Raw genomic sequence first — 12036 nt, 5'->3', positions numbered from 1 at the left:
GAGGTTGGACTACATTTCCCGGGAAGCTTTGAGGAGTAACTTTCTGTTTCCATAGAAGTGGTGGGAAAATGGCGTCGTTGTTTGTATCCCGGGGACCAATAAGAATAGGGGATGGGCGGGTTCTAAAGAATACTAACCAATCCGAGGTCGTCTGAGGGGCCATCCGGGCAAGAGGTAGGGGAGGGGAAAATATCTAGGGGAGGGGAGAAAGAAGGGAGGGGGGCTCTTGGGGTGGGGGGGGGAAGCGATGTTTGCCCGTCAGTCGAGTCCGGAGTGAGGAGCTCGGGCGCCGGAGCGGAGGGAGACTCTTGAGCTGGAGCTTGCCGCCGCCACGGCCACCGCCTGGACCTTTGCCCGGAGGGAGCCGCAGAGGGTCTGGCGCCGCCGTCCTCTGGAGGGCAGCGCGATCCGGGGCCCGGACCTCCAGTCCGGGAGGGATTTTTCGTCGTCCCCCCCCTCCCCCCAGCGAGGGAGCCCGAGCGGCCGCCAAACAAAGGTACCAGTCGCCGCCGCGGGAGGAGGAGGAGCCGGAGCTTCAGCCTCAGCAGCCGCTGGACCCGCCGCCCTTCTTCCCCTATCTCTCCCCCGGGCCTACTGGTTTTGGGGGGGAGCAGGGGAGGGAACTCTGGACGTGCCAGGGTGAGAGCTCGCCTCCGCCGAAGGTAGGGGCATTTTCGGAGGCTTTCGCGGTCCCGTGAGGGGGTCCTTTCGGGAGTCCGCGGGCCCGGCCGAGGAGCAGGGGGCGATCGCTCGGTGGCCGCGCCGGGCGCCGGGATTCGGGGCCTCGGCCTTCCGGGAGCCCCCGCCCCCGTGCAGTTGCCGAGTCCGAGTCGCCCCCCAGCCTGGCGGCTGCACACTCAGCGGTTTAGCGGCTCTGGGCCGCGGTGGGGGGCCCGGGCCGGCGCGGGGGGCAGCGTCTCCTCCCGGCCCCCCGGTCCTCTGGCGGCCCCCGCGGCCCGGGAGCCGGGGATCCCGCTCGCACTTGTCTGGTCTCCGCCTCGGAGCGGGACGTGGGCAGCGGCTGAGCGGCGGGTCGGTCCTGCCCGCGGCCCTCCGGCCCGCCTGGCCTCTCCGCCGCCCCCACCCGGGGCCCCTCGGGCCCGGGCCTGCTCCGGCTCGGAAGCGGGGCTGCGCGACCCTCTGGGGCGCCGACCCGCTCGGCCGGGCCCCGAGGCCCTCGGGGAGGACAGGCGGCCCCGCGCCGGCCCCCGGGCTTGTTGTGAGTTTCTTCTCTGACAGAAATGGCGTCATTGTCGGAGACGGGAAACTCCGTCGGGTCCCGACAATGGGGACGGGAAGCGGCCGAGCCGTGGAGGTGGCTGGGTTTGCGGGGCTGGCGAGGCCACGGGGAGCCCCTCGTCTGCGGTCCGCGGTTCGGGGGCTGACGTCCGCCACGGCGCTTTCTTCGGGGCTCGGGCTGCGCTCGGTTCCCTCCGCCTCCGCCGGTGCAGAGGGTGCGTGTGGTGCCGACTGGGTGTCTTTTGTTTCCCCTCCAGGTGCAGGTGAATCTGGTGTTTTCGAGGGGATCGCGGTCCCAGAATCATCATGAAGGTAAGATTGCGTAGAGGAAACGACCTCGGGGGTTCTAGAATTGGGGAAGGGGGGGTGATCGGGGTTGTGTGTGGGGCCTCCGAGTTTCGCCGAGGAAGGTGTGCGGGGCGGCCTGGGGCCCGAGCCCCTTCCCCGGGAGACGGGTGGGGGTCCGCTGGCGTGGCGCTCTGTGGCTCTGCTGTGGAGTTGGGGCCGCTTCCAGGAGGTCGCGCTGAGCACGATTCTCCCATATCGAACGTCTCTTTCTGCAGACTAAGGCAGGAGTAACTGCATGAAATAAAGTGTTTTAAAAGGTAAAACGGAAAAAGCAGGTCAAGTAATCCGACTCTGGAAACTGAACTGTGTTGTGGTTCTAGCGATTACACTGATGAAAGAAAATCCCGTCTGTTGGCGTGAACAGTGCTGGGAATTTCTAGCAGAAGACCTGTTTGTTTGCTGGGAAAATAATCTGAACTGAAAGATTTTTAAAGAGAATCGTTATGATCTTTACACAACTCAGAGATATTAGTTTTTCCTGGGATTTAGGACCCTACGTTTTTTTGTTTTTTTGTTTTTTCCTTTGTTGATCCGTTTAGTCTAAATTGTCAGATGTTGTGATAAAACCAATGTGGATTGATGTGGAAAGCCCATGGCCAGATTCCTCTTAAATGTAAACATGTTGACCGAGTGGAGGATAATGTGTAAAAAGTAGAATTTACTTAGCTGGTGGAAGAGATCATGGCAGTGGAAGTGTAGGTTTTTATTTTTTGCAGACTATGTAATTGAATGGTGTTATTTTTTATACACTGGGGAATAAAAAGCCTTAGATATCTGGCCTGTTTAGATTCAACTGGTGGAACTTAGAGACTAGAGATATTTTTCATCCATGACAAATTCGGAAGTGCTTGAAACGGTAGGGTGTGTTCACAAGTATAGGAATGCATAGAATAGTATCTGAAAATGTAAATGTTGTCTACTTTTGATAGTTCCTTTGAATTATTTGAAAAGTTTTCCCCTCTTCAGGATGGACTTGCTTTTATAGTACTGCATCTAAATGAAAATTTGTAATGCTTATGTTTATCAAAGAAAGTAAAAGCTGTGACTACTTAAATATCAGCTATACGAAGTAATTTAAGTTTAGTCTAGTTTTTCTTTTCCTTTTTTTCTTTAGGCTTTTTTTTTCTTCTTGAGTTTGGGTGCTATAAAGTATCTGAAACAGTTTGTATCTGCTGAATTCTTGTCTTACCTTCATGTAAATGAAAAAAATAGTCAGTGATGTTTCAGAAACAGATCCCTTTTGTTAGTCACAGATGCTAGCTATAACTCCTGGGACCTGTGTAAAACAGTGACAAGTGAATCTGTTAGGAAAAACCATATATCTTCCTTGGTGTTGGGTGAGAACTTCTTAAAGGGAAGTGTTGGGTTGAATAACATATAATAAATTCAGAAGCTGAATAATATAGGACTTAGTTTCTGGTAGATATTGCAGTCTGTCATAGTTCCCAATGTACTGCCTGGCGCATCTTTGGTATTTTGTTAATATTTGATTAAAAGAAATGTAGTATGTCGAAGGTCCTTAAGATTTAAATTTTCTTTCCTTTTCTTTCATTTCCGTTTTTTTTTTAACTTGTATGTTTAAAAAATGAAAGTACGTTGGAAACTTTAACCTTAAGAATGTCATAGTATTAGGCAAATGCAAATTTTTTGGTATCATTTTAGACCTACTAATTTTAAGTGCTTAGTATTTCCATTAACATTGCCCTTTTTAAAAAGGGTACTACTGATGCTGAAAGGAAGAGTTATTAATGTAAATTTCTGATTTTATACAAGAAGAACTTCCTGTTATTGTATGTATAGTGACTCTTCTCTTTGGGAGTCTACTGATAATCTGCAGTATTACAAACTTAGCTTATTTCTTACAACTTGATTTCTTACATGGTGAACATTGAGAGGCTGCCCATGATTGGTATTTTGCTTTAACAAAGTTGCAATTCAGAAAGTACTTAATAGTAATTATAGTGGGCTCACATTTTCTCTTTTTTGTGTGTTCCCAGTTTCTAAATTGTAATGACAACAGTGCTATAGGAGAATTTATGCTGTTTATCAGATCTCACCAAACATATTTGTACTTTGAGGCAGGCTTTTAAGTTTTTATTATCTGTTTCATTAGTCACAAGAAATTTTTAAATTTTATTAAATGACAGTGTATTGATGTCATTGAAAGAATGTTTAGTAATACTTTTCTGGTTGTTGCTTTAAAGTCCCAAAATAAAGAAAAATGTATATATCATTTTAAATGTTATGTTCGGAACAATTTTTAGAAACGGTTGTTAGAAACAGTTTTGCTGTGGTACTTCAAGAGTTTAGTTAAATAAACCCATTTAGTCACTAGTATATTCTGTCTTGTAATATTTTTACCCAGTGTGTTTTTGAGAAATAGCACTGTAACACAAAAGCAGTTTTATTCTTAACATATGTCATGATGTGGGGTTTTGTTGGATTTTTTATACTTTAAAAATTTATTTATTTATTTATTTGACAGAGTGAGACTTAGTGAGAGAGGGAACACAAGCAGGGGGAGTGGGAGAGGGAGAGGCAGGCTTCTCGCCGCGGAGGGAGCCTGATGCTGGGATTCATCCCAGGACCCTGGGATCATGACCTGAGCCGAAGGCAGACGCTTAATGACTGAGGCGCTCTGGATTTTTTATACTTTCTATAGATCTTTCAGTGTCAGTGATAGCACATTTTCAGGAAATCCTAGATTATTAGAAGTTGTAAATGATTTCAAGACTTAATTTTAATTATGTCAGATTCGTTTCCTACTTTCTTCTAACTAAAACTGTTTTCTTATACGTTGTGCATGTTATTAACGTCTTTCATTACATTGCAGTAAATTTTTAAGTGAAGTGGGAGAAGCTGGAGAGGCTGGAGATTTCAGAATCTGTATGGGATAAGTGATTTAGATGGTTGTCCCTAGAATCTCAGAGAGATGGGCTTTCTCAGATGTACCATTCTCTTCCGTAATCACTGCCTTTAGAACACGTAAAAATTATGGATTAATTATAAATGCTCTTTGCTTTTGTGGTTGCTCTCACCCCTCTCCCCCTTTCCTTCCACCTTCCTTCCCCCTTTCCTTTCCCTGGCTCCTCCCTTCCCTCTTTCTTTCCCTTCCTTTTTGCCCCCTCTTCCTTTTTCTTCACTTCCTTCTTCGCTCTCCTTTCCTCCCTCTGCCCTCATTCTCTCTAACCCTTTCTTCCCTTCTTTCTTTCCCTTCCCTCTTTCATAAATCATTCATTTAACAACAGCCCCTTCCATGCATCAGGCAGTGTGGAATGAACGTGAGTAAGCTTTCAGATCTGCTCTCAAGGAGCTCACAATTTAATAGAAGACATAGAAAAATAAAGCAGAACAGCACATATTGAGTTACAAGAGTCTTGACCGCAGTATATAGTAATTGTGGTAAGTGGTGTGGGAGGACGGAAGAGGACATCTAAATCAGAGTCAGGTGGGCACCTGGGTGGCTCAGTCAGTTAAGTGTCTGTCTTTGGCTTGGGTCATGATCCCAGAGTACTGGGATGGAGCCCGGGGGGGGGGGGTGGGGTTGGGGGGGGGGTCGCTGCTCAGCGGGAGGTCTGCTTCTCCCTCTCCCACTTCCCCTGCTTGTGTTCCCTTTCTTGCTGTGTTTCTCTTTGTCAACTAAATAAATAAAATCTTAAAAATCAATCAGTCCATCAATCAGAGTCATGGAAAGTTCTGTGGTAGAACCGACATCTAAGCTGAGTGTTAAAGCTTTCATTGAGCAACGAAGAGTAGAAAAGAGTGTTTGAGACAGAAAGGGAACTACATGTTGGAACGTGAAAAAAAAAAAAACCCGAGCTGGTGTATTTGGAAACTTAGTTCGCTGTGCCTGACTTAAAGCATGATGTGTTTGGGGTGGGAATAGGAGGGCAATGGAGAGAAGGCTAAGTTAGGGAGTTGGACATTTTCTTGAATGGTTTGAACCACTGAAGGTTATTAGAAAGGAGTAGAGCAGGTGGATTTATATTCTGGAGAGGTCACTTTGGTAGTATTGTAGTGACTATGTCAAATGGGAGATCTGAGTGGAAGATCTGGAGATGGCAGGTGAGAAGACCAACTGAGAAGTAAGGGCTTGGACTCATGCAGTGGGAATAGGTCTGAGATATTGAGGAAACAATTCAGGACCTAGTTACTCGCCCTAGGGTGGGAAGAAGAAGTTTCTGTCTTGGGGAATGAGATTGATATTATTGTCACCTGAAGTACGTTGGCATTGAAGTAAACATGTTGTACAGGGTTTTGAGTATTGAAGGGACCTGTAGAATGACCACATCCTCTAGTTACAATGTAAGATTAAGAGAGTAGGTAAGAGGAAGAGAAATCAGAGGCTTGGTTAATTCAGTCTGAATGTTAACCTCATAGTTAACTTTAACTGTAAAATTTGAGAGGATTTATATCTATAATGTAGCATATGTATTTTGTCCTATGAATTTGTGATCTCTTTGATGAACAGGTAATTTTGTAAAATACTGATGTGTTTTTGTTTTTTTTTTAAGATTTTATTTATTTATTTGACAGACAGAGATCACAAGTAGGCAGAGAGGCAGGCAGAGAGAGAGGAGGAAGCAGGATCCCTGCTGAGCAGAGAGCCCCTATGCGGGGCTCGATCCCAGGACCCTGGGATCATGACCTGAGGCGAAAGCAGAGGCTTTAACCCACTGAGCCACCCAGGCACCCCCTGACTTGTGTTTTGTCTAAACTGCTAATTCTTTGTCTATTGTAATTTTTTTAAAAAAGCATGTCGGATGAGTACATATTTCCCTGAAGAATGTGTTTTTGCTACTTCAGTCTGTGAATTCAGTCCAGTGAAGAGATAAATTGTGTACCCTCTATGTACCCTCTATGTACCAGACATGCTTCTAGGTATTCAGGATATAGCAGTATACAAAACAAGAGTTCTTCCCCTCATGGAGTTTACATTAAATTGGGATACACAGACACCAAGCAAAAAAAAAGTGGTAAGTGCTGTGAAGTAAAGCAAAATCAGGATAAGTGGTTACAGTGACAGAAGGTGTTCACTTTAGATGAAGTGTAATAAAGGGCCTGTTTTTGGAGATGGCATGTAAACATCATGCGAAGCAAGTGATACAGTGGGCCATTCACTTATCTGGAGGAAGAGCAGTCTGGGCAGAAAATTCAAGTGCGAGGGTCTGGAGGAATGTTTTTGGTTTGTTTGATCGTGGCATACTTTAAGGAACAGGGAGGGCTTTAAAGCTGGAGTGGTAGGAGATGAGGCTAGAGAGATCACAAGTTCCTACCGTGTAGTGTAGGGCCTTGTAGGCCATGGGAAGGACTTAAGAGGAAAATATGCTTGTTTTGGAAGTCAGTGGAGGGTCTTGAGCAGGAGCAGTAACTGCTGTTCAGAGACTGGACTGTGGGCGAGCAGGTGTAGAAGGAGGGGCGCCGGTGGCAAGCCTGCCAAGTTAGTTCTGGTGAGAGATGGTGGTGGACCAGGTGTGAGAGGTGGGTCTGTTGCCGGTGGAGATGATAGGGTTTGAATGGATTGAATGTGAAGGGAAAGTTCTGCTTGGTGCTACTTATGGCTGACTAGTCCCTCCTCCTCCCCTTTTAAAATATGTTTTTTTGTGATGAGTTGGTGGATGGGATTTTTAGGATTGACTGCAGCGAAGAAGACATTCCCAGCTCTTAGTCTTCCCTTGTTAGTGAGTGGTGAACATTTGAGATGAGCAGTCCTTTCTGTTTTTTTTTTTTGTTTTTTTTTTTTTTGTTTTTGAATTTTAGGAAAGGAGATAAAATTCACCCTTTTGAAGTGTACAGTGCAGAGGTGCTGCCTCTTGAGTTCGGCTCAGGTCATCATCTGAGGGTTGTGGGATTGAACCCCACACGAGGCTCCATGCTCAGCAAGGAAGTCTGCTTGGGATTCTTTCTCCCCTGCTCCCCTCCCCACACCCGCACACATGCAGTCAAGCACTGTCTCTTGCGTGCTGTCTGTCAAATAATTCTTAAAAAAATATAAAGTGTATAGGTCGGTACTTAGTATTTTCACAAGATTGTTCATCTATCACTACTGTTTAACTGCAGAACATTTTTGTCTTCCCAGCAAGAAACCTGTACCTATTCACTGTCACTCCTTGTTCTCCTCCTTCTCTGTCCCTTCCCCAGCCGTCACTAATCTGCTTTTGGTCTCAGGGGTTTGCCTGTTCTGGACATTTCCTATCAGTGGAATCATCCAGCATGTGGCCTTTTGTGCCTGACTTCTTGCACTTAGTGTAACATTTTCTTTTTTTTTCCTAAGATTTTATATTTGTGAGAGAGCGCGTGCATGAGCAAGCGCACGAGCAGGGGGGAGGGGTAGAGGAAGAAGCAGACTCCCCACTGAGCAGGGAGCCCAATGTGGGAGTCCATGTGGGAATCAATCCCAGAACCCTGTGGGATCATGACTTGAGCTGAAGGCAGATGCTTAACCAACTGAGCCATCCAGGCACCCTCACTTAGCATAATATTTTTAAGGTTCATTTTGTAGCATGCTTTATTCCTTTTTATTGGTGAATGATATTTCATTTAGTGATTAAATGTATGTACCACTTTTGGTTGATCCACTTATTAGCTTTATTTCTGCTTTTTGCCTATTTTGAATAAATGCTGCTATGAACTTTGGTGTGGACCTGTTTTTAATTTTCTTGGGTCCTAGAAGTGGATCTTTCTGTTTTCAGGGTAGTAATACTACCTTTGGTAACCCTGTTAAGAGCTGAGTGTTTAACTTCAGATACTTTGTGCCACTGTATTTACATGACCACCAAGGATTTGGACACTTAAAAGATTTATCCAGCATTTATTGAACACTTATGTGTTGGTCTCTGTTCTAGCCATTTAGGATATATCGATGAACAAAACAGAATGTCCTGGCCCTCTGGAATCTTACATTTTAAGGTGGGGGGGGGCAGGCAGAGAGGAAGAAACATAAGTAATCTAGTTTATTAAGTGGCAAAAAGTATGGAAATAAGGGGAGAACTGGGTAAGGAGGGTGGGAACGTGTGGGGGTTGGAACAGGTGAGGTATCAGGTAGGTATATTGAGAAGACATGTGTGGAAATACTTGACTGAAGGATGTGAAGGAGTTAGTCATGTGGCTTTAAAGGCAGCTGAGCATGTTCAGTGAACTGAACAGAGGCCAAGGTGGCTGGAGTAGAGTAAGGAAAGAAGAGAATGGGAGGGGATGGGTCAGACAGATAAAGGGGATGCACATTGGGGGCAAAGCAGATCAAGATCACCTAGGACCTTAACAGCCTTTGTTAAGGATTGTAGTTTCTACTCTGATAGAGAGTTACTCTGATAGAAACTGAGTTTTGAGCAGAGGAGTTGTGCAGTCTGATAACAAGAGTGGCGGAGTTTCATTATATTTTTAAGGGGCCGCTGACAGCTGTGTTAGAAACAAACTGAAGGCAAGTTGAAGATAGAATAGAAGCTGACCAGTTGGGAAGCTGTTTTAATAAATGATGGTGGTGGGATATTGGCCATCACAGTGAAGACTCCTCTTGCCTTCCTTTGGTGTCATAGAACAAAGATGTTTCTACATTCGTGAAAATTATATCTAGTATTCTGTATGACACTCATAATAAGCAGTGGAAGCCATAGTCCTATTCATCCTTTTGATATTTAAGTGTTATAGGTTATAGAAGGTATGGATTTTGATAAGGCCTCTGAAGAAAGTGTGTTAGTCTTGTCTTCTTTTCTTTTCAGTTGGGCGGCCTTTATACTTAATGGACATTGAACAAAGCAAGCTATAACTAGCGTTTGTTCCCAAGATAATTGAAATATTTTCATTTACTTACCTTACATCAAAATAAGACTGTATACATATTTGTTATCTCTTAAACTTCTGGTCAGTGTGTTTAATTTTAAAAGAGAACTTTTTTTTTTTTAAAGATTTTATTTATTTATTTGACAGACAGAGATCACAAGTAGGCAGGGAGGCAGGCAGAGAGAGAGAGGAGGAAGCAGGCTCTCCGCGGAGCAGAGAGCCCAATGCGGGACTCAATCCCAGGACTCTGGGATCATGACCTGAGCTGATGGCAGAGGCTTTAACCCACTGAGCCACCCAGGCGCCCCAAAAGAGAACTTTTGTTTAAAAATAACTACATTTCTGTTTTCAGAAGTACTGGAAATTCTGACATTCAAGTTTTCCGTGGAAGATAATGTGTTTCTAGAAATCTGATCATTTTTGTACTAAGATTCAGGATAGCATTCAGGTTTGGGGAGGAAAAAAATGAGATTATAAAAGTATATGAACAGTTTACTAGAAAATAAAAGGCAAATCTATGGGGATCAGTTTACAAAGACAGAAAAACTAGACATTATGTTTATCTTTCTATGCTAATGGTCATATTTTGGCTGGTTAATAGAAGCAAGGGACAAAATAAAGACAAGAAAAAGGGAAAGTTTTAAAATGACACGTGTCTTACTTTGAGTATACTTCCCATTATTCCTTAATCAGTATTTGCTCATACTCTATTCGGAAGGTTCATGTGTGAGCTTCAGGATTGCTATGAATCCCTCCTCTCCCCAGAGTTATGTGTAAAATTTCATGTACCCATATGCTTTCTTGGGAAGATAAACCATAGCGTTTATCAGCTTCTCAGTAGAACCTGTAATACAAATATTAAGAAATACAGCTCTGTGGTATTACCTGTTAGCTGGTCTGCTGGTAATCGTTTTGATGGGAATAGCAGTTTTTGTGTCCTTCTGATCTTATTCTTAAACAGGTAATTAATTGGTTACTACTTATTTTATTTTCTATTTTTTTTTTAGATCACTGTACAATCAGAAAAGGATTTTTATTTTTGAAATGTTAGCATTTATATGAAATGCATATATAGCTTACAATATTTGACTTTGAATTTCTGGAAAGAATTTGAATTTCTTTCAGTTATAAATAAATAGCTTTTGATTCATGGAAACATTTCATAAAATAATTTTTAAAAGTTGCTCTAAAAATCTAGAAGTGTAGTTTTTAGCATGCTGGCTTTACTTATGAAACCCTTTATTGGGGCGCCTGGGTGGCTCAGTGAGTTAAAGCCTCTGCCTTTGGCTCAGGTCATGATGCTGGGGTCCTGGGGTCAAGCCCAGCATTGGGTTCTCTGCTCAGTGGGGAGCCTGCTTCCCCTCGCCACCCCCCCCCCCGTGCCCCGCCTGCCTCTCTGCCTACTTGTGATCTCTGTCAGATAAATAAATTTTAAAAAAATCTTAAGAAAAAAACCCTATTTATTATAAAAGTTAATGTATGTTTGCTCTTACTTATTCCACATTCGGTTATTTGCCAAATGGGGTCATCCAAAGCAAGGATAATATCTAACTGAATATCCAGATGTACTCAGCTTTAGGATACAGTTAGAGATTATATTACTCTTGTTGGTGTGAGTGTCTCTCCAGCTTAACATTGGGGTTGGCAGTCATGTGGTAACAGAGGCTGATTCTCTGGACCATTATGATTTGTGAGGAAGAAAATCTTACAGAAGATAGTGTTTATCACGTTTTTTCCCCCACCTTTTAAAAAAGATTTTATGTATTTATTTGAGAGAGAGTGGGTGAGAGAGCAGGAACGGGGGGATGGGGCAGTGGGAGAGGGAGATGCAGATTCTCTGCTGAGCAGGGAGCCAGATGCAGGACTTGATCCCAGGATCCTTGGATCATGACCTGAGCCAAAGGCAGAGGCTTAACCCACTGAGCCACCCAGGCGCCCCTTATCACTTTCAAGTGATAAATTTAGCTATAATTAAGAGAATAACAATTCTGTAATAGCTTTATGCTATTGAAGTGTCAGATTATATGTAGTGTATCTTGGGTGGTGGTATGGGTACTTTATATAGACATATTAAAACCATTTTTTTCTAATTTACAGATAGATTTTTGGCAGTGTGACTTAGCTCTAGTATATCTGAAGTTCTTTGTCAAGGCTTTGCCAGGGAACAGGTTGCTATTTCCTAATTTGGAATTTTGCTGGGCATAATCATTTATGAGAGCATGATCATACATACCTGTTGAATAAGTTTTTTTGAAAATTACTTAATTTTTAATAATTTACTTTAATAGCAGAAATGAAGATTATAAACTACAAAACTTTGAGCAAATGGCATTTAAAGAAAAGATTCACTTTATACCTATAGTAAAAAGTTATACTTAAATATGACTGTAAAAACCATCTTTGTTTAGTTAAAGTGTCCAATAAACAGTGTAAATGATTAAGAGCGTATGGCTTGGAAAGAGAGGTCTTGTTCCCAGTACTGTCTCACTGTGTTCCTTACTTGGCTGTTGAAGTTTGGGCAGTGTTATTTATTTTTGCAATGAAAGGAAACATCAGTTTCTTTCTTTCTTTTTTTTTTTTTTTTGCAAAGTGGGGATAATAATAGTTGCTTTACAAAGTTTTTAAAGTACCAAATGAAATGACATTTAAAATGCTTTATACTGTACTTGG

At 43.4% G+C, this 12036-nt stretch overlaps 1 protein-coding gene across 5 annotated transcripts in view; it reads left to right on the top strand.

Moving 5' to 3' along the window:
- Nucleotides 1-218: 218 nt before the first annotated feature.
- The window catches only part of ARID4B (AT-rich interaction domain 4B), a 142236-nt gene continuing 130418 nt past the window's right edge, over nt 219-12036 (top strand). For 4 of the 5 annotated variants that reach the window (XR_013967918.1, XM_080822834.1, XM_080822833.1 and 1 more), the window contains exons 1-2: nt 220-662; nt 1497-1551. Coding sequence is in view for 4 of the 5 variants with exons in the window: in XM_080822834.1 (XP_080678960.1) it covers nt 1546-1551 (6 nt within the window). In the remaining variant the exon portion in view is untranslated. Of the gene's footprint in view, nt 663-1496; nt 1552-12036 lie in introns of all 5 variants that reach the window. The other variant, XM_080822832.1, reaches the window with a different exon arrangement.

The sequence above is a fragment of the Martes martes genome (genome assembly GCF_963455335.1).
Source record: "Martes martes genome assembly, chromosome: 14".
Classification (NCBI taxonomy): domain Eukaryota; kingdom Metazoa; phylum Chordata; class Mammalia; order Carnivora; family Mustelidae; genus Martes; species Martes martes.
The sequence above is the reverse complement of the archived record's forward strand: the minus strand, read 5'-3'. Positions and strand labels throughout refer to the sequence as shown.